The 27571-nt window shown below is 41.5% G+C and overlaps 1 protein-coding gene across 2 annotated transcripts in view; it reads left to right on the top strand.

The window, feature by feature from the left end:
• vps50 (VPS50 subunit of EARP/GARPII complex) overlaps nucleotides 1-27571 on the top strand; it is a 192843-nt gene that overhangs the window by 7270 nt on the left and 158002 nt on the right. For both annotated transcript variants that reach the window (XM_080442184.1, XM_080442183.1), the window contains exons 3-5: nucleotides 9695-9817; nucleotides 11941-12012; nucleotides 23597-23650. In XM_080442184.1, the coding sequence (XP_080298310.1) occupies nucleotides 9695-9817; nucleotides 11941-12012; nucleotides 23597-23650 (249 nt within the window). The remainder of the gene's footprint in view (nucleotides 1-9694; nucleotides 9818-11940; nucleotides 12013-23596; nucleotides 23651-27571) is intronic.

The following is a 27571-nucleotide window of genomic DNA, read 5'->3' as shown; positions in this document are numbered from 1 at the left end:
GTGTGCGCGCCGAGTTTTATAGTCGGTCGGTCCGGGATATGCACATGACTGTGGATCTGTGGATCCACTGAGGATCTGTAGCTCTGGACAACCAGATCTCTGCATCTGTCAGTCCTTGTCCCTTTAATGCCCATATATGGAGATCACTGATGTCATCAGTATATGCCCATATATGGGCATGGCCCCTTTTGTGCCCATATATGGAGATGACTGTTTTGTTTGCGCCTGATGCCATGACGACACGTTGAGGTTGGACAGCAGGAACTCCTTAAATGGTTATGGCCGAGACATAGTGACATGAGCGTGATGTCTGGGGTCCCACCGGCCGTCCTCCCTTAAGCCAATTTTAATATAGGATTTCAGTTACTCTTCCCTTCTACTAAAGCCTGATTTATACTTAGGCGCATGATGGTGTCTACAAGCTGTGAGTTGGGGATGCCTCCAGTCGTTTGCAATCGTTTTGTTGATTTCTCGTATTTATTTCTCTCAATTAAGAGAAAATGTGCGAGAATTGCTGCATGATGCCAATTAAATTATTGTAAAGAAAATCTCATCTTCCACCTTCAGTTGCTTTATTACTCACTGCCCTGTGGCCCTCTCACACATTATTGGCTTTGATGATAACCACACAGTTGCACACTTTTAACCAAACTGATTTATTTTCCCTGGCAGGAGATATGGGGCTGCATGCTGTTCTGTTTTCAGAAAAAAAAGATCCATTTATGATTTTATCAAACAAGCTGAAAAATATAATCAAGCATGTTTCATGACCTTTTATTGCATTTTTAGCCTTTTAACTTTATAGGATGGCTAATGTTATACCAAAATGCAACCTCATAAAATAATTTGAAATTGACTTTCCCACTGCACCTTAATAGACTGAGGTGTATTGGGAAAGTCAATGTCATTTTTAAAATTTTTGTATTCAAACCTTCATAAACGTAGGCTTAAAATATAAAAAAAAGGTCTGAAACCAAATACAGTTCCAGTATGCTGGAATTCCATGCAGTTATTATTTCCTACCACTAGGTGTCATTCTTACTTTACCTATATCATGAGAGGACTCTGGCATCTCATACTCATGTGTGAGTCATTCATGTTTGTTGTATAGGCATTATTTTGCATAGTTTAACTACAGTATTTTCCCACATTATTTAAGATGTAATAACACTTTATTAGTCACTGAGGGGATATTTGGTCATTTTAGTATTTAAGACTAGGTATAACAGCAATGGAAAACTTGAATTCAATCTATAGAGATCATGATAATCCTGACTGGAAAAATAATAATAATTAAAAAAACAGGTTTATCTCCGTAGATAAGTCTGACTTAACCCTGCATCTGGAAGCTGATGAGAACGCACACAGCAATCAATTAAGTGCCATGAATATTCATCAGCAGCTGCATTTTGGAGGGCTATGATTCCTCATGTTGTTAATGTCTGATTCCACACTGTTAATTTAAATCTGAGAGGGCAGAAACTGACCCAAATGGACCCTGATCCATTTTATGACGTAAAGTTAGTGTGGCTGTGTGCAGAGTGGAAATAACTGACATCTTTCTCTCTCTAATCTCTACTAATCTCTTTCTGTACAAGCCACTTTCTCATGTGTTAGGACTCCCTTGCCCCCCGCCCCCACCACAGCCCCCAGTCACTTCTATTGTTCATCCTGTCACCATAGTGTTGTCATATCGAAGACCCAGTGCCGTTGAGTGCTTTTTGTCTCACCGCTGATTTGCCAGCGTTCAGTTTGCACGTGAGCTGAATATCCACTTGGATTCTTTTGATAAGGTTCGTTAAACAACCCCCATTTTGGATGTAAATAGGTTTCTAATTTCCTTTTTTACGAGATGAGAATTTAATTTGTGGAATGGGTTTGTTTGTACCTAATCCTTTCAAAGTGTGTGTGTTGATCAAAGAATCGTGCGCCGGTGTTTGCTTGGTCTCACGGCCATGCATGCGCGCATCCTTTTTTTCAGGACGGGGAGGAGGGGCTGTGTTTGTCGCATCGCTGTTCAGGGAGAGGAGGGAACGGATTCATCTCAGATAAGCGAACTGTTAAGCCATGAAGCCATTAACTTCAGAGACATTCAGAGTTTTTAAAGAATCATTTCCGTGTCGTGGTGTTTTGAGAGAGAGAAAGAATGAATGAGGCTCTACTGTATACTGTAGGTGAACTGACTTTGTGGGAGAGATAAGTTGTGCATATTTAATAGTTTCTCTAGCTCTTTGCTTTTGTTTGCTTCTAGCCATCTCAGGCAGTGAGTCATCCACCTCACACCCCCTCCACCATCATCGCGCACTCTCTCACTCAAACTCATTTCCTACTTAGCCTCTTGTGGGGATGGAAGATGTGATCTTATAACTGCCTCCACTCTCTCTCACCCACACACTACCCTGTGGCTCTCACTGGCTCTTTGAACAAGTACATGCATGTGCTGCAGAAATACACACACATGCACTTGAATGATTTGTGCATGGCCAAATCAGTAGTCTATTAATCAAAGCCACACATGCCTCAGCAGTTATTGGTCAGCTACGTATGCATGCCTGTGTAGCAGGGCGGTATCGATAATTATATAATATAGCCAACTACGCCACCTGGGGAATTGCACCCCAGGAAATATGTATAATATAAACCAGGAAATATGTATAATATAAACCAACCGCCTGAACATATATTGCTCCTCACACAAGTTCGTTTGTACAATTAATTCAAAGGCAGAAACAGTGTTTATCCAAAGTACAAAAAGCTTTATTTGTATTATAACATCATGGCTGACCCAGAGGAAGGGCACCCCAAATGGCACAACAAAACAGAACTAAAATGATTTCACACCACAAGCACAGCAAAGAAGGGAGGGGGGATTACCACAACCCAACTGGGCAGCCGTCACCTGCTCCCTCACACCAAGGGGTCCCCAGCCACAGGCCTGCAAGACAGGAAATTAGGTTTAGGCAGTGCAGGGAAAGTAGATTGAATTAACGTGTATCATATATATATATATATATATATATATATATATATATATATATATATATATATATATATATATATATATATATATATATATATATATATATATATATATATATATATATATATATATATATATATATTATAGAGTGTATCATATATACACGTATATTATAGAGTATATATATATATATATTATGATAGAATGCCGTCTGTAGGCCTATAGTCTAGTCTAAATAACCAAATAAATAACCCAAAACAAACAACTAAATAACCAATAATAACCAAATAAAAGAGTACCTTGACCATATTAGGGCATAAGCTCAGCTGGAAGGGAACCTCAGCGTGGAGCGTCAGTGTGAGAGGATTCTTAATGCGTGGCGTGGGTAGTTCAAAACCCGCAAAGCAGCAGGTGGTATCACAGTGCCTGAAACGATAAGTGGCCGTGTCATTCTACCAATTTATAATACTAATGTTCATTAAGACAGGAGCAGAGAGACAGACAGTGACGTACCGCTATGCAGCAAAGGCGGAAGCCATGATGGCCCACTTGCAGCGGCGGACACCGGTAGGAATAACTGTAGCAATAGTAAAGGCCATGATTATTATAGTGACGCTATGACATAGAATTAATTGGTTATACTGTGGAGAGGAAGGACCACCAACGTACCCGTTGTGCAGCGTGAAGTAACACGCACGCCCGGCGCAAGACGCCAACAAGGTGGGTAGACACACCGAGGCTACAAAGGACACAAACGGTCATGGTCAAGTTCAAGACCATATACTACGCAGCATAAAGTAAAGTGCATTAACAGCAAGATGGAGAGACATACCTGCGCTGATGCGCGATGTGAACACAGGCAGGCCCAACAGGCCAGTGTGGAGAGACAGACAGCTAACTGTGTTTGGAGGTGCATTGCTTTAATACTGTTGCCAATCAGCCCACTGATGAGTGGGCGGAGGATGGGCCGTGGGTAGAATGGGAGCCAACGCCCATCCTGCTACACCTGCACATGCACAAACTTGTACAGTGATTCCTGTGAGGGCCCCCGTTTATTTCCTTTGACTACATACATCCTAAACAGTCTCTTATCCTGACCTATCTCAAACCTTTAGAGCATATCTGTGGTCATAATGGAGGTATAATTAACACAAAACCCCAGAGAAAAGAATCAATTTATGCAGCGCGAGGGAGAGAGCGAGAGAGGCCGTGCTGAGGCACATTATGTTGCTGCATTGCCCATTTCTCACCTCAAATGTTTTCAGATACATATTTTAGTATACTGATGATGATAATAATAATACATACGATTTATATAGTGCTTTTCTAGGTACTAAAAGTTGCTTTACAGAACATATATAAAAACTACTTTATTAGAATAAAAATAGTAAAAAAAGGTTAAAACTATAAATATATATACTGTTAAGGTTAAAACGAGTAATCCAACGACCGGCCGCCATCTTAAGTTATATAAAGAACGCAGCAGCCAAAGAGTGTCTCCAATCCATAATGAAAATAAGGTGTGTGTGTGCGTAGGAACATAAGTTATGGGAATCAGCATCACACAGGTGAATGAAATTATGATTCATCTATATTCATAAGCGCTTGCTGATGGTAACCATGCAGTACATTTCCATTTGTCAGGAAGTAATTGAGATTGTGATGAAAAATACACACAAAACGATTATATCTCCATTATGACCACAGATGTGCTCTAAAAGTGTGACAAAACATTAAATCCTCATTACTACATATTGTAATTTGTACCTAACCTTATCTCTCACCCTAACATTAACCTAACCATAATTCAGTCTGGCCTGCCAAAGTGCATCATTTCATCTTATTTCCTCATTTGGTCCACAGACAAGTACAAGAACAAATATACACACAGCACACTCATCCCTCCAACCAAATCCCTCTTTTTAGCATAACTTTTGTCTGTACTACTTGTACAGTATATTAACTCTTTCACTGCCAGACTTATTTCTGTCTGTGTTTGCCCACTGCCAGCGATTTTTTTAGAATTTCTTACCTTTTGAAGTAGTCACAGAATGTTTATCTCCAGTATCCCCTGATGGTTGCTAATCACAGCGGGTTTCACTGTGCTTCCGCGAAAAGAAAAGAAAAATGTCATCGCGACAAGCTTTTATACGCCTTTGAAAATAGCACGTCTCGGCCAAAAATACATAGTAAAAAAAAAAGTACACAGGAGCCGAGATACAGGATTTTTAAGTAATAAGTTAACCAAGAAGTGAATGGAGCAGCAAATCTTCAGGTCATGATATCTTTGGTTCTGTGTGAGAAAAACATTAAAAAAACGTTTTTTTACGTCAGTGACAGTATTGGTAATAAGAAAAAAATACTTTTTTTTACGTCAGTGGCAGTAAATGAGTTAACAATGTTGATAATTAAGTATTCAATCAATACAATAAATAGAATAAAAAGACATGCATGCACAGACTAACAAATGGACAGACGCACACACACACTGTTGGCACGCTTCATTGCTTCAGTGCTCAGTTCTTAAATCTGGAGGCTTAAACTATTTGTGGCCAGGCGAGTGTGTAACAGGGTTCCTCAAATGGATCACTGTCTGATCTTTTCTCAAGTCAATATGTGGTGATAGGTGAGGCATGGAGATCTAGCCTCCATTTGCATCCAGTATTTAGCCTCCATCTAGCCTCCATCTCCATCGTAATACACTGTGTATGCCATATATATATTATTACAATATCCAAATCCCAAGACAATATCTAGTCTTCTCATATCACGATATTAACATAATATCAATATATTGCCCAGCCTTATTTGGAAACCGTGGCACAAAGAACAAGAATAAACTTGAGAGGATCATTAACGTGGCTAACAAGGTTACAGTGTCTATATCTGCTATTTTTGACACAAACACTGAATGATCGGCTGTTACGGTGTACCACCATCACACTGAAAGAGGGTTGGACAATTAGAGATACTGTAGATATTCTGGTGCTGTCGAATCTGAGGTCTATAAATCAAGCTAATCAAGCTGCATTTTATTCAAATCCTAACCATTAGCAGTTCTATTAGGTATTAGCAGTGGTGGTAAAGTAACTAAGTACATGTACTCAAGTACTGTTCTTAAGTAAAAGGTTTAGGTATTTGTACTTTACTTGAGTATTTCCAATTTCCAATACTTTTACTCCTACTCCACTACATCTCAGAGGCAAATATTGTACTTTTACTCCACTACAATTATTTGAAAACTTTGGTCACTAGTTACTTTGCAGATATAAATTATTACATTATAAAACATACATTAACACCTTTAGCCCTATTTTATACCTAGGCTTTTTGAAAATAGCCGATCCACAAGCTCGCAACGCGTCACGAGCTTGTAGATCGTCTATTTTCAAAAAAAAATTGTACTTTTACTTTTGGTACTTTAACTACATTTTGATACCAATACTTTTGTACTTTCACTCAAGTAAAGTTTGAAAACTGGACTTTTACTTGTAACAGAGTACTTCTACATTGCAGTATTGATACTTTTACTTAAGTAAAACATTTGAGTACTTTTTTCCACCACTGGGTATTAGCTTCCCTCCCTCTGGGCGCTGTACGAGAAGCGGTGTGTAGTCGAAGCTCACCGTATATACAACAAGGACATTCATTCACCACCCCATCCACAAACGGCTTCCATCCTGCTACGACTGGAACACTTTACTTGAAACAGACTCCCCCCCCCCCCCCCTTCATGTGGATATGCAGACTTTTACTTTAGCTGTAGAGCTGCCATCTGTTTTAATTAAGACCTCGAAGGCATCTGTGTCACTTCTTGATTTGAGCTTAAAAAGCATTAGTTTACACTTTGGCTATTCAAAAATAGCAGATCTACAAGCTCGTAGCGCGGCACCGAGTGCCGCGCTACGAGCTTGTAGATCTGCTATTTTTGAAAAATCGTGAAAATGTGTGCAATCTTTGAATGTATATTGTTTTAAAGCAAAAAAGTTTAACTCCAATCTTTGCTTCTGGGGGGTCCCTGGAACAACATATTTTGAGATGGGGGGTCAGCGGCCAAATACATATAAGTTTGGGGGTCCTTGACATGAAAAAGTTTGAGAACCACTGATATAGAAACATACATTTTCTTTCTTAATGGGTTAATTATTTTTTACTTGTGAAGTTTTTGCTTTGTGTGTGTGTTTTTTTTGGTGCACCTTATGTCTATTCTCATGCACATACCTACTGTACCGCTATGAGGACCTACTTTAATGTGTTACCACTTTCACACCTTATGCTTAACCTCATGTCCACACTGCATCTGCTGGTCTTATAGGCTATGAGTATACGCCACGGATATGTAGATGTCTTGATTTCTTTTATGTCTCTCTGACATGCTTAATTAACCCATTAAGACCTGGAACGCATCTGTGTCACTTTTTCATTTGAGCTAAAAAGCATCATTTTACACTTTGGCTATTCAAAAATAGCAGATCTACAAGCTCTCTCTCAATATCAGAACAAGCGGCACTCGGTGCGCAGCACCGAGTGCCGCGCCACGAGCTTGTAGATCTGTTATTTTTGAAAAATCGTGAACATTTGTGCAAATCTTTGAATATATATATATATATTCTTTTAAAGCAAACATTAACTCAAATATTTGCTTCTGGGGGTCCCTGGAACAAAATATTTTGAGATGGGGGTCCGTGGCCAAATTCATATCATTTTGGGGGTCCTTGACATGAAAAAGTTTGAAAACCACTGATATAGAAAAATACTTTTTTCAGAAAACCGTTTATGATTTAGAAGACATTTTGCAGAATCGGAACCTCAAAACAAATTTCACCTACTTCTTTACATCTGTAAACTAGGCCTGTCACAATTATTATTACATAAATGCCTAATCACAATTATTTGAGATAATCGCAATTATTTTTCATAATCGGCATAGTCGTCTCCACATTACAAAATAACGCGTACGGAAAAAGCTGATCCACAAGCTCACGATGCAACGTGTTATGACTTATGAGCTTGTAGATCGACTATTTCCACAAAAAAAATGTTTTGTACATTTTGAAAGTATGAAAACATTATTAAATATGTATTTCTTTGTATATTTAAGTTACTCGTCATATCTTCCCTGTGCAACTTTTGTTTCCAAAGCCTAAAAGCCAAACAGAAATGCTCATTAAATCGTCAAACGCAAATTATTTGTACGACAATTAATCGTCAACTAAAAGTTCATGATTGTGACATATTTGAGCACATTCTCGATAGTTCTGTAGAAAAGCTTGGTTAGCATATTGCAGGAGCTACAAATTGCAATCTCAATATTTGGCACAAATATCACAGACTGTTTTGTTTTTTCAGGTCCCCCAATATCTCCTATATATTGCTCTGGTTTCTACTATCCTCCATAACTTTGTGTGTTCATGCACCCCCCCCTCTATAGCTGTATAGCTGTATAGTGTCTAGTCAGTGTTTCCACCCTTCTATTGACATCATGTGCTTATAGTTCTGCTCGGTAACCCATTCAAACCGGTAACGCATCTGTCTAACCACTTTATCCATATTTTATACTTTGGCTATTCAAAAATAGCAGATATACAAGCCGGGCCATGAGCTTGTAGATCTGCTATTTTTGAATAGCCAAAGTATAAAAGAATGGTTATAGCTCAAATCTAAAATGACACAGTTGCCTTCCCGGATTGAATGGGTTAAGTGGCAGTCCGGGGTTCTCCGGGGAAGTTGGATGCCTTAATCCGCCTCATCTTAAAGTTCTTGCTGTGGTGATAAGCCTCGACAGTACGGCATCATGCTGATCAATAACCCTCTGAAGTTTCCCAGTTCCGCAGAGTCCTCTCAGTTGTTTTATCTACACAGTATCTCGTTCTCTGTCTGTCGTCTGCTTTGCTACCTATCTGTCTGTAGCTATTTGTCTTGTCACAATTTGCTATCAAACACCTTGATAAATAGCCTTTATCGTCATTGTTGTCCCTCTCTCCCTGCTCTCTCCAACTCACCTGTTGCTAATTTCTCCTAATATCCATCCTTTTCTTCAGAATCTCACATCGTTTTTTCTTGATTGCCGCTTTGTTGACACATTTTGTGCTTTTAATTTGCTTTTTCTAAGGCTTCTCTGGATGTGGTCAGCTGGGGCTGAGACTGAGCATCAAGGACAATTCACTTTTATATATATCTCCTTTATACATCCATCTGTCTCTTTAATTCATTTTTCAATTTAATGTGCTTTGTTGGCAGATTGCTTCATCCAGATTAATTTGGATGAGTTAGTAGACAAATTAAACCAAATTATTTTGGATGAACAAAGTTAAGTTTCTGTAGAACTAATTATAATTTTATGAAGTGTAATGTGTGTTGTATGGTTGTTGTCCCTAATGTGGAAATATATATATTTTTTTTTTAATCAATGTTTTGTTATTTTCAGGTTCAAGTGAGACAGTAATACCAGCTGTTAAATGGGTGAAAATAGGACCGCGTCATCTGGGTAGAACAGGAGATGAATAGTGGTCATGTTGAGTGAGACAAGGAGCTGATGGAAGCTGTAATTCTGTTGCCAGTTCTTGAAATAACAAGGTTAAACAGTTGTTCACAAACTGCTGCCATGCTGCGCTTCACAGATCTGATTACACTTTTCTGATCTCTCTCTCTCTCTCCCTCTCTCTGCCACTCTCCTTTGCTGTCCATTTCTCTCTCTGACTCTTGTCTATCCAGGAGGAGTTGAGAGAGTTGAGGGAGCAGCCCATTGACCCCCAGGCAGAACAGGAGATCATCAACAGCATCGAGGAGGTCTACTACTCCAGTGACTCCTATGATATGGTGCAACACGAACTCCAGGTCAGACACCATCTGTAAATAAACAAATAATCAGAGCCCAACCGATGCCACCATTTTGAGCCCGATGCCGATCCCAATTTTGGAGATACGCCCATATATAGGCATGTCACCATGACTCAGCCATAACCATAAACAAACCCGATATGCCCATATATAGGCATATTTGGATTATGGAGATTCGGTTGTCCAGAGCCACAGATCTGACCGCTAGGTAAACAGACAGATACAGAGATCTCCATCCATATACAGTATGGGCACTATGACTCGAACCTCTAGTTTTATTATTCATAAACTTTCAAAAGTAGCCGATATGCTATTTTTTTTAGTTTTTTGAAAACTTGAACATTTTCACCAAGAAGGACATGCCCAATATATACGCACAGAAAGGTTGAAAGTGGATAAAAATCAGGACACATTGGCTGCATACTGTAGCTGCCGATGCAATGCGATACCGATGTCGTCAAAAAAGTATGTGTTAAATTTAGTCGCTGAAGAACAGAACTATCAGGTAAAACTGTGTACACAATGTACCATCCTTTCACAGTACGTGGTTTTCTATTGCTTGTTTCCTCATAAAAACCTCTTGTTCTTTTTTTGTGGTCGGCAAACAAAGAAATGTTGCATTACTGCTGTAGGTCACGACACCGCCACCAACTAATCTTTTTTACGACGATGACTTCCAGTTTACAATCCCATCTCTCTCTATGATGAACAGCGTCACTCACTCCACACACACTTCACGTGATTAGCCAGTTAGAAAAGGTATGAATGACTTAGGGTTAGTAGTACACACTGTAGGATATTTGCTCCGATTATGCTGTCGGGATTTTGCGGGGCCTTTTCCCGACCGCAAACGTCCGCAAGGTTTGCGTTGGAACCTGCGGGTACCGTGGGATCCTGCTGCCGTTGCAGGGCTCTACTCTCGGCGCTGAGTCCTGTGAAATATCCTGCAGTGTGTGTGATCCCTTGTCGGCGATCGATCGTGTGAAAACCAAACGATATATAACAGCCGATTGCAAGAAAGAGACTTTTGTAGTGTGAAATGCTTAACGATGACTGATGACAGATGACTCCCCGACCACTTTAAATGTCCTACAGTGTGTACCTGCCCATAGCTGTTCCACTGGTCAGACTTACTAACTAGTTCTGAAGAATCTTGCTGAAGGCTTTAATCGACTTAAGACCAAACCAACCGATTCATTGATTCACCGACCATTACAGTTCAGCCCTAGTTGCTACATGTTTCAAGTTGGGTTGCCAAAGCAATTTCCTAGTGTGAACTTCTCATTCTTGCCAATAAAATGATCAAATTATCATTCCCTGCACATCCTCCCACCAAATCCCCTCTCAAGCTTAGCACATTTGAGTGACTCTGATAATAGCAGTACTGCATATCTAATAGGAATACATGTTGATAAGCTTTGATCATGTGACCTCGCTGGGCATTAGCTAAAACCCTCTCTCACCTGAGCAGCCTTCTCGCACACCTAGTCGCACACACACTCCAATGACTTGTGGAGTGATGGATTGCATGGGTGTTCAGCAGGGTTGTGAAAAAGTGAAGAGAGGCGTGAAATCTCATTAGAGTTTGGCGGGTATCGCCACACCATCTGAAATGAGTCACTCAGTCATGAGGAAAGTAATTACCCATCATCCTTTGCCCGCCCCGATTCCTTATATCTTTTTTTTTTTGTTGCTACTCCCCACAGAGATTGGTGGCTGTTGATCTGATAGTGTCAGTTGTTGTTTACTAATTTAATTCATGAGGAGGTGGGATGTGCTCATTGATGTACTTTGACATCGCTGCATAAATATGTGAGGTCTCTCAGGAAGGAAATGCGGCTCCAAAGAGACTCCTTTTGACTTTTCAGAAGCAATCCCAGATTCTCTGCCATAATTGTGCTTTGCTTGTTCTTCAGTCAGAGGTGCACAGCTCCAACCAGGTGTATGTGATGTTTACAAGTGGTGTGCACACGCATATTGAGGAGAGATGAACTTTGTTCTACTGTGATTGTTTTGTGTCTGTTTTCCAGACACTTTGATTTCCACAGGAGAAATTGCCAATGTACTTATGTTTTTGTGTATGTCTCTGTGGGCGTGTACGTGTCTGTGTGCGTTTTCAGAAACTGCCACCTGAGCTGAACCTGCAGGATTTAGAAGAATACAGAGACAAGATGAAAAGACAGCAGTCAGCGGTGAGTGTCACTCTCTCTCTTTATGTGTCTCTCAAATACACCTGCACGCACACACGCATGCACGCAAGAACACACACATGCACGACACACACGCACGCACGCACTCACACGCTCACACACAGATCCAGATGCCAGCATCCCTCTTACCAAGTTAATTAAGGTTTCCTGGCTAGGAGGTGCAGTGAAGGACAGAAGAGAAAGAGTGCCCATGCATGCATGGTGAGAATTTTTAACAAGCAGGCCAAGGTTTTTGAACTTGGTCTGTAAATAATACCAGTTGTGCAGGCTCCACACCGATATTAATGAGTCCTCAGCTCTGCTCTATGGAGGGTCATTGGAGGTAATGCTCTGCAAAGGTCCAATTCACCAATAAGAACGATTTTCGAACGATCAATAATTTTCTAATTTTCAACGTTTCCCTTGAGCCATGTAAGAGAAATTAACTAAAGCATTCTTCATTACACCTGATGTTTCTAAAATCTAAATAAAGAACAGACTGATCAAGTGAAAGGGTACTTTATTTGTAACCACTAAAATGTGCATTTAAGTAACTACTACTGCTCTCACGTATCTCTGCAAGGATTGAACCTTTTCTAATCAGCAGTGTAACTTGAAGGTGTAGATTGACAGGGCAGGGGTCTTCAATGTTTTCAGGCCAAGGACCCCCTAGCTGAGAGAGAGATGAAGCAGGGACCCCCTCTATATCGTATAAAATTGTGTTTCAGATTTAAAAAAATAAATAATCTGTGGTCTGCTTTTTTCCCCTCTACACCTATACCTCTTAGCCGATCTGCTATTTTTGGCTGAAGTTCTCCTCAGAAAAGGGATGCTAGGGTTCAAGTGGTTAAGGTAAAATAAAAAATCCTATCACACAAAGATTTGGCGGACCCCCTGTAGTAACTCTGAGGACCCCTTAGGGGTCCCGGACCCCCTGTTGAAGACCCCTGGTCTAGGGGTTCAAATCCACCGTTGTTTTTCCGGCTTTGTCGAGCATCTATACGAACACAATTGGGCCATTTTAGGGGGAAGGAAGCTGGGCGGGGAGGGTGATATTTGTCAGTGCACGTTGTAGTAGGCATGAGTGTGTAAATTTCAATATCGGTGGTATTATTAATAATCAAATGAATAACCATAAATTTGGAATTATGAGTATTTAAAATTAAGAGTCAAAAATGTAACGAGGCACCATGAAAATCAACCTATGAGTAAACACAAGCTTAATTTGTATTTAACCTTAACTTTAAACCACCAATAAAATAATGAAAGATTATAAAATAATCACTTATTATTTTATTTCAATAAATCTACAAGATCTGAAGGGGAAAACGTTCTTGTCTCGGCAGAGCCTTTTTTAAAGATGTGTGTCAACATATGTCAATATTCTATAAGGAATAATAATTCAACTTGAGCAATGACCAAACTAGATTTGATATTAAAAATATATGAATTTATTCAATCAAACCTAAGCTAGGCACGCAACATTTAAGAAAAAGGAAAATCTCAACATTAAAAGTAATAAAGGTTTTAGCTGGATTCAGATGGAAGCTAAACCTAATCCTGTAAGAAAAACAACAGTTAAATGAAATAAGACTGATATGCCATGAGCAGCTGAATTGATCTTATTCAGGAGTTGTTCCTGTGTTTACCGCACATCACAGTTGTCATGTGATGTGTTTGATGTCCAGTGATGAACGTTGTCTGTTGTGGCAACGTGTAGTTGTAGATCCGTCCTATTGTCTCACTCAGTCCTCTGAGGAGCCAGTTGTGAGAGCTTTGAGGCAGGCTGTACTATCTTTAAGGATGCCTAGGCCAGGCAGGAGAGGAGCAGCGGAGACGCAACGTAGTCAGGTCAGGGTCAGATCGTCTGGGGGACCCCAAGCTGTTGCGTCTGGCTTGTGGGAGAATCAGGCCTTCCAGTCACGGAGGTGCGGTGTGAAGAGTTTCCTGTCCATTCATGGAGGGCATCTTCTTCTTCGCAGTCCCTTGCTCCCTCGCAGAGAGGGGCTTCCTCTAGATGAGGGGGTTAGGTCTCCCGAGCAGTCGAAGTCGTCGAAGTCTTTCGAAGTCCAAGTAGACTGAAGAGGGGAGGTCACACACAGCGCTTATATACGTTGCGTGTTAACAGTAACATGAAGCTGTTGCAACACATGTGTCCTTCCGAAATACATATGTTGTTTTGAGGCAAAGACTTGTCCAGAGAGATGTCCATCTTGGGGAGGTGAAGTCATACACTCGTGCATTGCTCATGGCTTAAATTACACATATTCTGCAAATGTCGTGTTTATTTTATTTACACCGTTATTATAAACCATTGAATCCAGTGCAGTAAACTACGATGAATATGGTAGTATGAAAATAGTATATGTCATAATTACAATCAAAATCATGATTAATGAATTGGAATGATTACATGAATCAAACATTCAAACATTATGACATGAGTGGTGACATGAATGGTTACTTGTCAATAAGTCAGAGTGTTATCTGTGGGATGATAACAATCCAATAAAGGGAAACAGTATTATAATCCAAGAATCCTTATCCATTCAGGATTCTGAGTCTGTAGGGTCCAGTGAGTCTGCTTTTGGAGACAAACATCTGAAAATAGAGTGTACCAAGTTTCGGTTGCACTTCAAAGTGAGCCAAACCTTGCGTTTGCGAAATGAGATGCAACTGTCATCTGTATCCATGGTCCAGTTCTGTGTGACATTCCTGAGGGTCAATAGGTCAGTTTGTGCAGCCAAGGCTCCTATGACATAGGACTGAGCCATCAGTGTCAGACAGTTAGAAATACTTGCTGTGTCCATTTGTTCATCCAATATTGTAGATGTGGAAACTGTATAAACAGTAATTGAAACTGTATAAACAGTAATTGTGCTTCTTTATAGATTGATAGTTACTACAACGTACTCCTATGGGCTGGGGCGGCGCCTCTGAGCAGTGAGTGTTGGGTACATACAGTAGCTATTGTGTGGGGACTGGAGGAATTCATTGGCATAACGACTAAATTGGGGAGAAAAAGGGCCGAAAAGATTGGATGCTTGGACACTGATGAGTACGCACGCACGCACGCACGCACGCACGCACGCACGCACGCACGCACGCACGCACGCACGCACGCACGCACGCACGCACGCACGCACGCACGCACGCACGCACGCACGCACGCACGCACGCACGCACGCACGCACGCACGCACGCACGCACGCACGCACGCACGCACGCACGCAGACAAAAAGTAATCTGGCCTGCACAAAGTCTGACCAATCCAGCCCACCTTCTGAAATGGGATTGACACCCCTGTACTAGAGGATGGAAATACCAGCTCATGAGCATGCCTGGCTCGGCGTTGCCTTCACCTGGCTATAACTGCTGCTATGATCATTGGAAACTGGCGTGACACCCCTTTATAAATGAGCTTCAATTACTCTAGTACCACCAACTCTCTGAAGACACTACTAACATTCATGTCTCTTGTTGATTCTTGTTTTTAGCTTTTGTGGACCTTGCCTCATGTGTAAAGCACTTTGTAACACAATTTTGAAAGGTGCTATATAAATAAAGTTGTATTTTTATTTATTATTCACTCTAACTGTGTGTGGCTATTAGCGCTGGTGTTTGTGAGTGAATTGGCCTTTTTTTTGCAACAAGGCTCTTTTTCAATAGAAAAGGGCCAATTTGGTGCCAAATGTATGCATATTACCAAGATGCTATATAGTACGGAAGTGTTTCTCTATGGAACATAACATTGGGTCATCTTAGAATCGTCTTGTGAAAGGATTGTGGTCCAAAAATAAACACATTGTCCCGGCGCTATTGTCAGGGAGGTGGCTCTGTATCGTTTATGATAGTCTGTCAATTAATTCGGAGGCGGTAACATTAGCCGTCACCGTCAGTTGATGCTTCATACCCATGTGTCAAGCCACCGGGCTCATTTGTTTATTTTTGGAACACAGTTCTTATATGCCGCGTCTATGGGAATTCAGAATGGGGGGGGACATGACCCAGGTAGGATTCGTAAATTACATCAGACTTCGGTGCTCTATTAGCTTGGCAACATGGCTAGGGTGCATTTCACCATTTGCGGGTGCTTGGAGAATGAGTATTTTTGTCTTATTTGTGCTGTTGTAGCAGCCGCAAAAGCTGTACAACCCTTTTGGGAATTCATCCATCAGAGTAAAAATTTAGTTAAATTAGCTACTGCAGATTTTGCTATGTAAATGCAATTTAGAAGCAGTTTTGTATGTCATGCACAGCAGAGTTTGTAATGGAGGCAATAATGAGGAGATGCTGAGTGGAAAGATGGATGGATGGAAGGAAGAGCCCATTTCTATGCAGCTGTTGAATTAGCTTGGCAGATACGCAATTTTAAATCGGATCGGTATTAGTTGATCTGTAACGCGTCTACTTAACAGACAATATGTACAGACATAGGGAGTGTAAGGGCAAGAAAGTGGGTATAGATACATGTATCCCCCACCCCTTTGTCCATTAACAATTTATTCCTTCTCATCCTCTTTCTTTTCATAACTTCTCTTATAATAGCCCTGTTTCACAGTCTTCCTTTGGCTCTCTCTGATGCTCTCTTTATCCAAAACTCTTCAGCCTTGTTTTACACATACATTCCCTACTTAAACATCTTTCCCTCATAACCCCTTAGGTACTGAGTAGCCCACACCACTGCCCTGCCTTGTGTGTGTGCATGAGCACTGGTATCAGGGAATACCCAAACCCACACAGCTGGCTCCTAGTCTGCTGACTGCTAATGGGAAACACCAGGATAATGAGTGCAGAATACAGTCAGGCAGAAAATGGCAGCGGAAATTAGGCGGCTTGCTCATTAATACAGATGTTCTTCCATTGTTCTCACTAAATTACCTGGCAGCCCCAATGGAGAAAGGCGCAGTAGGACCTTGAATCAATGACCGTATGACATATTAGCCTACAACAGTATACAGTATGTACACTGTTTTCAAGCAAACAGTAGTTAAGAAGAGGGCCATGGTGGCGCAGTTGGTAGCGCTGTCGCCTCACAGCTAGAAGTGCCTGGGTACGCTGTGGGCACTGGGGGCGTGTCTTCTCCTCCACGTCATCAGCGCCCATACCCTTGGTGGGGTTGGCAAAAGAGCCTGCTCTGTGTGGAGTTTGCATGTTCTCCCTGTGTCTCCTAGGGTAGTTAATACCTTCACAAAAACATGTAGTAATCCTGGTCGCTATACCGCCTCCCCCATGACAGCCGGGGCGCCTGATGGAGGGGAAGGGAACTGGTTGGAATAATGTGTTCCTTCCATGCGCTATGTCCTACCGGGGAAACTCCCCCCTGCTCGGCCCTGGGCTCCCTAGGCTGGTGGGCAGGGCCGCGCCAAGGGTAGTGCGAACGGTGCGGCCGCACAGGGCCCCGCGCTTGGGGGAGCCCCGCAAAAAAAATGAACAGAATCACATTTATTAAGAGTTATAAAAAGAAATAACCGCAAATAACCACCAAAAACTCGGAAATATCCGCCCAAAACCGCCAAAAAAACGCGCGCGCGTGGACGGGGGCGCGCACGCGAGTTCGCACAGGGCCCCGCATTTATCCCGCACGGCTCTGCTGGTGGGGGGATTGTAGCGCCCAGGATCACTTAGAAAATTGGCACCGGGTGAAAAAGAGTTACAAAATCGTGGGATAAAATAATAATAAAAAAAAAAGAAGAGGAGGAGTTAGGAATGGAGTCCGTTGTAATTCTGGTTTGCTGGGAGATAACTTGTCGAGTTTGTGGAGATGTGCGGTTCCTTCAATAAAAGTATTTATTGTGAAAATAATGTTGCCATTCAATGACAATTGTATTCTGAACACAATTGTAATGTAGTCACATCACTGATCTCCACTGCAGTAAACCAACCTGGCTGATATCCCATTTCGTTGTGTTTCCAGGAGAGAGCTTTCCACCTCTGGTGTATGACTCGGGGAAATCAGAAACTGCCACTAGGAGTTTATCCTGCATTTTTCCACATTTCCCTTCTTCTTGACTTCTTGTTTCTATTGGACGGGCTGGGATTTCACCCTAGCCTGTGTGTCAAACTTATCGACCCATCAATTGCTCTGCCAATAGCCATTAACTTTACTGCCCTCAAACTAGAGGCCTGGTAGTAGTAGTAGTTGTTGTAGAAAAGCTGAGAAGAGCACAGGAGAAAAGCTTAGGATTCAAGGCCAATAATGATGCATGTGGTCCCAGATAAGAGTATCTTACTGCCACGATTACTTAAAGTGAATTATTTAAAACTAGTCCATACCCGGTGAAGTGCGCAGGTGAAAGTAGTTGCAAACGTGGGGTTATTGCGCGTCCCGTCGCGGCAACCCCTCCCCCCCGCCGCACCCGTAAGGGTCCATTTCACCATTTCACACCTGTGAAGGAAGTGATAATATGGCTGTTGTGCATAGAGCCTATATTGTGTAGAATTACGTGTAGAATTGTGCACACATGAATATGCACAAATACACTACCATTTTGAACACCCATAAGATATATTAAAATTGGCTACTGGGAGGGCCGGTGGGCGGGCAGACCTCTGAGGTCACTCTGACTCATAACCATATCAGGAGTTCCCAATGCAGCTACGCCCAAACATGGAGTGTGTTGTCTAACCTTAATGTGTCGTCATGGCATCAGCTGCAAACAAATCAGTCAGCTCCATATACTGTATGGGCACAAAAGGGGTCATGCCCATATTTGGGCATATACTGTTGACCGCAGCGATCTCCATATATGGGCGCAGCTGCAGCCCATCAAGCCTAATTTATGCGCCGGCCCGCAAAGACTGTCGCGTGCGGAGAACGGCCGAGAAAAGCAGACCTCCAAGCTCACAACGGTCGCAACCGCTCCGTGGTTGTGAGCTTGTATGTCAGCTATTCTCTGCGCGCAAAAATATCCTACCTACAAGCTCCCAACGCATCATGATGCGATGTGTTGATTTTTGACAATGTTCTTCTATAATTTATAACATGTCCAAAATAGGGTCTGTCTCTGGTTTCATAAATATTTAACCAATAAAATGGATTAACAAGATCTTGTGACTTATTAATACTACATCGGATTTATATATTGTATCGTTGGATTCTGACGCCTTTAAATGGAAGATGCCACGATTACCACAACACCCATTTTCTTCTGCCCTCCCTCCTTTCAACCAGTCGTCTGCTAGGTGATCGAACAGGCTTGGCATGGCATTCACGAGAGGACAATGACGCTGTCCTTTTTCCTGCCACTGTAGTCCAGTCTAATTGGCATCTCTGACACATGCCTGGCACAGACTCTTTTTAAAGCTAATTGCCTCATTGACTGCCAAACCATGGCCCATAGAAAAGATGTCGGGGACATGGGCTGTGTGTGAATTAGTATTCCTGAATGAGTTTGGTTTGTCTGTGTGTGTGACACTGTGTATGATAAGGCCCTGGCGTCCCTAGTTAACTTCACAGTGCTTAGCTGTGCTGTTCCGTCGCCACATTTTTATTTTGACTGAACCTCAAAGAAAAAGATGGTGATCCTTCATGCAGTGTGAATGATGTCTTGGAATGGTTGCTCCACACAGTTGTGGTTAATGCTACTGCATGTTTTTCTTCACCCCATCTGGGTATTTAATCCCCCATCAGAGTTCTAGTCAGGCTTACATAATTCAGATATTGCATGTGCGTGTGTGTGTGTGTAAGAGGGAAAGAGACAAATGATTTTTCCTATTTTCCCCTTATTGATAATGTCTTCTATCTGTTTTTTTCCTGTTTCTCTCTCTCTCTTTAACTTTGGATAACTTTGGATTGATTAGCTGGTGTTATCATCGGATAGATCTACTGCGGTTTTGTATTTGCCACATGTTAAGCTAATTTAGCTTGCTAATTAAGTTTGCTACTAGACAATTTTCACAACGTACTGATTTATTATATGTAGATATTCCTGCTGAGCTAGCTCCAGCTAACATGTCCAACTATGTGAGCTAACGGAAGTCTTCTCTTTCTAGCTAATCAGTTCTTTCTTAATTGTGCTCATATTGCTTTGACTCAGTTCGATGCAAGCTTACTGGTAACATCTCTTTTCAACCAAGCCTTTATTGAGCAGCTTATTTTTATAGCATTGCACAGATTGATTTTTGGGAACTTATTGCGAACGCGGGAGGAGGCGCGGCGAAGCCGCGCCTCCGACCAAGTGGAGCTTACTATGTAACCCTGCTTGGGTTGTGTCTCTGTGTGCACTGCCTGTGTGCACTGCCTGTGTGCAGCTCCTCTGAGATAAGTAAATGTCCAATTTAGACGTACCATACATCAAATGAAAGGTCTTTGAAAACTGAACACACCTGTCAAGGTTGCGTTTAAGCCCGCCCCTTCCCCCGGAAGCCACGCCCCGGAGAAGGCTCCTAAAAACTCCCCATTGAAACCCCATGTTAAATGAAAAGTGCCCGAATCGCTCCCAAACTTTTTCTACCCCCCCTAAGTGGGGGTCTACGAACAAATACATCGGGCTCGGATTTTGGCTCCGCCCCCCGGAAGTGGGTGAAACAGGCACTTCAAACACTTTGTTGAATTGTTCAAAAACATTCCAAGTTTTTTTTTTGTGAATTTGTATTTTTCTAAGATGCTCCTTTTAACGCAGATTTTTTTTAAAAAAAAAATAAATTTTTTTATTGGTTACTTTTTTTTAAATATTTCTTTTCATTCTTTTTTTTCATTTTTTGCGTTCGCTTACCGCGTTCGCGCGTCTTACTTGTGTTCAGACTGGTAGCCGAGGTTTTTGGCCTATCCTGATTGGAATTTGATTGTTTTTTATCAAGCCTAAAAACAAACGAAACAAATGAAAAGTGGTTTGAAATGCGATTCAAAACAGATTTCTGAAGCTGTGTCAGTCACTCTCGGACACTGAAACCTAATTTATACTTAGTCATACAACTACTTTGCCGAAAATAGCGGATCGACAAGCTCGCATACGCCGCGATGCGCTGTGAGCTTGCAGCTTTGCTATTTTCGAGTATAAGATGAGAGTCACGGCCATTACGTTAGATCAGCAATCAATGAAGAAAGGTCGACGATGTCTGAATCCACAACTCTAGTTTGATCACTTGACAGTCAGTCCTGAAGATCATATTTGAGAAACAAATTATGTTATAGTGGTATGGCCCATATCACCAATATATGGCTATGTAGGTTTGGTGAAGTTTTTGACTGAATGCAGTGATTTGCTTTTGCAATACCCCCCAGGCCTCTTCTTTTACAACACCTCAACATTATGCTCTCTCTCATTCTCGTTTTCTCTTTGTGTCTGCTTTTAATCTGAGTTTTCCATCTCTTCAATTATTTTCAGTGATTTTGTCCTCATGATCTTTGTATTATTTTTTAATACACACACACGCGTGCGCACACACACACACACACACACACACACACACACACACACACACACACACACACACACACACACACACACACACACACACACACACACACACACACACACACACACACAGTGAACAAAGCATTTCACTTCATTGACCATCTGTTCAGGTCCCTAGCTATCTCCCATGCATACTCAATTCCCATTGAAATGCCACCTCTGCCCTCACCCCTGTGTCTCATCTCATGCTTTTCACATATACGCCTCATTGTGTGCTTTGAATATTCTCATCTTGGCATTATAAGGCGTGCCTGGCATTGTTACGGCCCTGCCTTGGCCATGTGCATAACCGTGCCTAGCGGCATGCATGAATGGTTTGTGTGTGTGTGTATAGTTACATATATTGTAGGTTCAGGAAAGAGGTAATTGAAGTAGTGGTTGGTTGGTTCCATTTATTTGGGTGTGGTGTAATGTTTGTGAATCAGGTCTTTACTGTTGCCTGCCCTGAAGCCAAATTCATGCTTTGGAGAAAAAGTTAAATGAAAGTGAAACTAGAAAGTGACACATTCGCCTGGAGGCACACCCTCTGTGAGGCATGTAATGACAACGTTTTGGGGTTGTGGGTGTGTATGAAAAGGCACAAAGCCTGTGGGGGCATGGATATTATAATGGACTGTGTCATTACATCAGTACAGTGCAACCAGAGTACACGGGCTACTACAGGTATATTGCGACAAATCATTGGACAGTGAACACATGAAAAAGTAGTGTGGGATGTCCGGATGGCGCAGCGGTAAACGTCCTGCCAAAAACTAAACAAAAACAAGCAAACAAAAAAAGGTCATTGAAAAATTAAGGGAGTTGAAGATGTGTCATGTTTTGTCATTACACTTTTTTTTGCCCAATTAGGGTTAAAGCCCCCCTGGAATTGCCTGTGGCCTGATGGCAATGTTGTTCATATACAGCCGTCATCCCCAAGTTAATACTCAGCATTATCGCAGTCACCGAGGACACAGTCTTGGATTAGCCAAGGCTAAGGTTAATCTAGCCTGCTTATGATGAGGCTCAAGAGAGCGGTAAATTGCAATGCTACCTCATTAGCCATGTCCCATCTTCTTTTAGCCTGGGGGGGGATGTTTTGGTTAACAAAGTATTAGGAGCCAACTTCCCAGTTTGTCCCACTTTTTATGCAAGAAATAGCTTATGTTGACTGTTCATGCTTCTGCCTAAAAGTGATACTTTTTCGAAAGTATCCAGATTCCTCGTTGCCCACATCTTTTGGAAACGATTCATGGTACCTTTTAAATCGATCCAGCTGGGGTCCGCACATTGATGTATTCGCATCATGTGTGTATAGCAAATGCACACACAGAATAAATATATAGTACTGTATGATTATACACAATGTACAATAGGGTGTACAATACAAATTTTTTTTTTTTCAAAAATGAATAAATATATATATATTTTTGCCATTGTTTTAATGACATTACTATTATTATTATCCTCCTGCCTTTTATTTTTATGCTGTTTGAAGCGCTTCTGGCACAGCAGTACAGCAGCGTCTCCAAGGATCCTCAAAAGGGGGTTATTGCCCAATAATAGGCTATTGTTGGGCATACTTTTGACCCGCTTTTGATAAAAATAAAGGCAGGAGGATAATATTAATAGTAATGGGCCATTACTATGGCATTAAAACAAATGTTCAACTATTCGACTAGTACCAACAAGGTCGACTAGTGGTTATACTAGTCGACTAGTCGACTTTGGTGAAAGCCCTAGTGTACAAATGACAGTTGAAGCAGACAGTGCATGTATATTATTTGCAGTCCATGGGAGTGGGATCTGCCTGTAACGCCCCGGCCTTCAGTGTCTCTGTGTTTAGATTTAATTCACCTTTCTCAATCGCTGACCTCCTCTGCTCTTAAGTTGCTTTCTTCTCCTCTAACAAGCAGGATAACCTTCATAAGCAGTGTACAATAATACCGTTTTTGAAGAACCGCTTACAATGTCACCTCAGCGGTGTGGTGTAGTCGTAGTTATTCTTTAAGGAGTGAGAATAACAAAGTAACACAGAAAGTAGATAACAGAGATAATCAGAGTCCTCCTTTGAGTAGTGAGGTGACATTTTGGGTATGTCTCCCCCCCCCCCCCCCCCCCCTGTGATTTGAATACTCATTCCCTGTCTCTCTCTCTCCCCCTCCCTTTTTCACTCTCTCCCTCTGTAGGTTTCCAAAAGGGTCGCAGACCTAATCCTGGAAAAACAGCCAGCTTATGTCAAGGTAAGCTCCCTGTATCACTTCATAACCACGTGTAAAATATAGGAGCAATCCCCCTCTTTATCTCTTTGCTTGGTTCCAAACATTCATCTTAAACTTCATACCCATATTACTTCATCCACTTTGGCCAGAGCCATTAGAGGGCATGGGGATTTCTGGGGCCATTACAGTGCCGTCTGATCTGACAAAAAACTCTCTTTATGGTGCAGTCTATTCTCTGTCTGTGTAATGTCATCAATACAAAACAATAGCTTTAAGCATAGCAAGAGATTTTACGTGATTGGCAGCCATTGGGAGTAATTTATGCAAAAGTCGGTGAAATTGCATTTGCATCTATAATGGAGCCAGCCTAACATCAGGCTATGCATTGTAAATTGGCCGTTATTTCTGTGACCCCTCCTTTTGACACCGCTGAGGTGAAATCATCACCATGCTTATTACTGGCCCGTTGCCTTGGGTATTTGGGGGCATTTGCATTGACCCTGCCTTCTCTCAGATTTGATTGGCTCGCAAATTCCCACTGCTTTTAGTGGAGTGGAGGTGCCTCAACTAAAATGCCATACTTCTTCCCCTGGAAGCATTCCTGGTAATCAAGAACAGACGGGAAGAATCGGTGGCGCCATTGGCAGATGGCTCACTTCTTTTCACCTCAGAAAAAGTGATTTATTCAGCCCATCTTCACTCAAAGTGTGAAAAACAGGCCTCCCGGGCCAGGTGAGGAGTGCAATTGCATTTGCTTAACTACTGGCCCGGAGACTCATATTATATAACTGGAAAGCTTTAAGCTGGTATTTCAAGAAAATACAGTCCAGTCTACTTTGTCATGGGCGCGATGGTAAGGTGTTACACTGCATGTTAGACGTCGGATTCTGTGACCTGCCGTTATTGCAGTGATGCAACGGACATAAACAGAATTTGATAGGTAACCAAATGCGGTGTAACGCACAGCATGCTTTTAACAAATTCCTCATGTTTTCTCACACACACACACACACACACACACACACACACACACACACACACACACACACACACACACACACACACACACACACACACACACACACACACACACACACACACACACACACACACACACACACACAGAGAGAGAGGCATGTTTGAAGAGAATTTGACAATTTTCTGCGCTAGGAGTTTGTAATCCGCATACAGACTGGCTGGGGCCAGGCTTCAATTTTAGGGAAGATGTACTTAATGGTAATGTAGATGCCAGAGCTGGTTCTCTCTCTTTTTCACACACTCTCTCACACACACACACACACACACACACACACACACACACAATTTCAATTCAATTCAATTCAAAGGGCTTTATTGGCATGAGAAAACATACGTTTACATTGCCAAAGCAGAAAGCACAATACAACAATACAGCAATACAATCAAAACAAAAAATATGTACATTTGAAAGTCAGCATCTTCAATAGATCAATTTCTATGTACCAAGATCACTGGGTGCAGGTATAGTGCCGGAATATACACAATGATTAGTCATTAGGGTGGTTGTGTTCCGTTTGATATCCTTCTCCTATCACAGCAACTCACGAATCTTGCTGCTGTGTTTGCACATTGTTGTACTTCGCCCAGCAGATATGGGAGTTTTTTGTCATTGGTCATGTTTTCAAAATCTCCGTGTGTGGTTGTAATCTGTGGGAAGTATGTGTCTCTGATGTCTTGGTACAATGGACAGACGGTTAGGAAGTGTAGCTCGGTTTCCACTTCATTTTATGTGCAGTGGGTGCATAGTCTGTCTTCTCTCGGGATACAGGTCTGCCTTTGCTTTGCACACACACACACACACACACACACACACACACACACACACACACACACACACACACACACACACACACACACACACACACACACACACACACACACACACACACACTATGAGGAGCCCCTGTATACTTTGACAGCCCTCATATACCTTGAGAACATGCTGTTTACGCATCGAGTCATGAAAACATAGGCATCGTCATTCTGCTGCTCTGACCTGTGTGTGAACTCTTTACTCTGTACTCTACTCTTCCCCTCAAGGACATTATGACCTCAGCAGCACTCTAGAGCAACGTATTCACACTCAAGGGGTCTGATCAGACTAGCTCCGATAGAAGGTTACACAGAGGTTAGAGATGCAGTCAGACTAAAGGTAGCCTGGGCAGCATATCTTTTCGTGTCTATGATCCGGTCGGGAGCGGAAGTAACTCTACGTCACCAGGCGCGTCATCCGCGTCATCAGGTGGCCGGATGGGCAGATCCGGAAAGACGTCACCCCAAAATAGGTCCGTCCTAATAAAATCCTTGATGCGGCATAGTTTAGCTTATTTTTTTTTATATAAATGTGCGTGCACTATCCGGAGACTATTTAGCGTCTGTATTATCCCACGGGGAAATTCTATTCCATTTAAATAGGGATTGAGGAACCAAAACAAAGCGGCACCGCAAAACCGGATGGGCAGAATCCGGAAAGAGAATTATTTTCTTTTTTTCTTTTTTCAGTAGGCGTGGCCTAGACCGGATCATAAGGGTCTTTAATAACGCATACCAGGCTTTCCTCCGAGGTGGAAAGACTGGTGACGCGAGGTTAGAGTAAAGGTCATTACGCACCGGCGATTATGCGAATGTACGCAGAATTCGGACTCGTTCCGAATAATTAAAAGACGCTTTTTCGCTTCGCTTTTTCGCTCCGTGGAAGCTTGCATTGACTTTATAAGGTTTTTTTAATATTCACATGAAAAAAATCGCCCTTGGTTTGTAAGGAGCTTAAGACACTTGGCTAATGTTATTGCGTAATCATTTAAATAATCCAGAATAATGATCTAGTACATTCATTCATGTGTTTATCGTGACTTGACTCTGAAAATAACATTGATTTAACATAGACTAGTGCATTCTTTTTTCTTGCGAGATGCACGTGTGGCTGAGAATATTAGTACCCTTGCATTTTATTAAAATGCACCCTTTGCCCTGTAAAGTTTTTCAAATTCAAATATATTGAATTATCCTTACATGTATATCTATCTATATAATACATTCTAAAATATCTTGGCCAAAATTATTTGCACCCTATACAGTGTAAGCAGACTGTTCTGTACATTTGGTATGACAAATGTAAACAGAAACTGGGAGGGCAGAGTGTGGTCTGAGGAGATTAGAAAAAAGTAATAGTCAAGCATGGTCAATGTAAAGGCAAGGTGACAGTCAATCATGGTTAATTTAAAGGTAAAGCAATAGTCAAGCATGGTCAAGGCAAGGTGACAGTCAATCATGGTCAATGTAAAGGCAAGGTGACAGTCAAGCATGGTCAATATAACTGTGAGGTTACAGACATGCATGGTCAATGTAAAGGCAGTGGTGGAAAAAGTACTCAAATTCTTTACTTAAGTAAAAGTACCAATACTGCAATATAAAAATACTCTGTTACAAGTAAAAGTCCAGAATTCAAAATTTACTTGAGTAAAGTACAAAAGTATTGGCATCAAAATGTACGTAAAGTACCAAAAGTAAAAGTACTGAATATTTGAAAATAGCAGATCTACAAGCTTGTGAGCTTGTGGATCGGCTATTTTCAAATAGCCTATGTATAAAATAGGGCTGAAGTGGTTAATGTATGTTTCATTATATCATAATTTATATCTGAAAAGTTTTCAAATAATTATTGTAGTGCAGTAAAAGTACAATAATTGCCTCTGAGATGTAGTGGAGTAGCAGTAAAAGTATTGGAAATTGAAAATACTGAATCAAGTAAAGTACAAACACCTCAAAATTGTACTTAAGTACAGTAAATAAATGTAAATAAATGTAAATGTACTTAGTTACTTTCCACCACTGTGTAAAGGCAATGTGATAATTCCTGAGAACTGGAGAGGTCCGTTTGAGTTGTGAGATTCTCACCACGTT

This window comes from Gymnoscopelus braueri (assembly GCF_963280865.1).
Source record: "Gymnoscopelus braueri genome assembly, chromosome: 11".
NCBI lineage: Eukaryota > Metazoa > Chordata > Actinopteri > Myctophiformes > Myctophidae > Gymnoscopelus > Gymnoscopelus braueri.
Note: the sequence above shows the minus strand (reverse complement) of the source record. Positions and strands in the feature narration are given on the sequence as shown.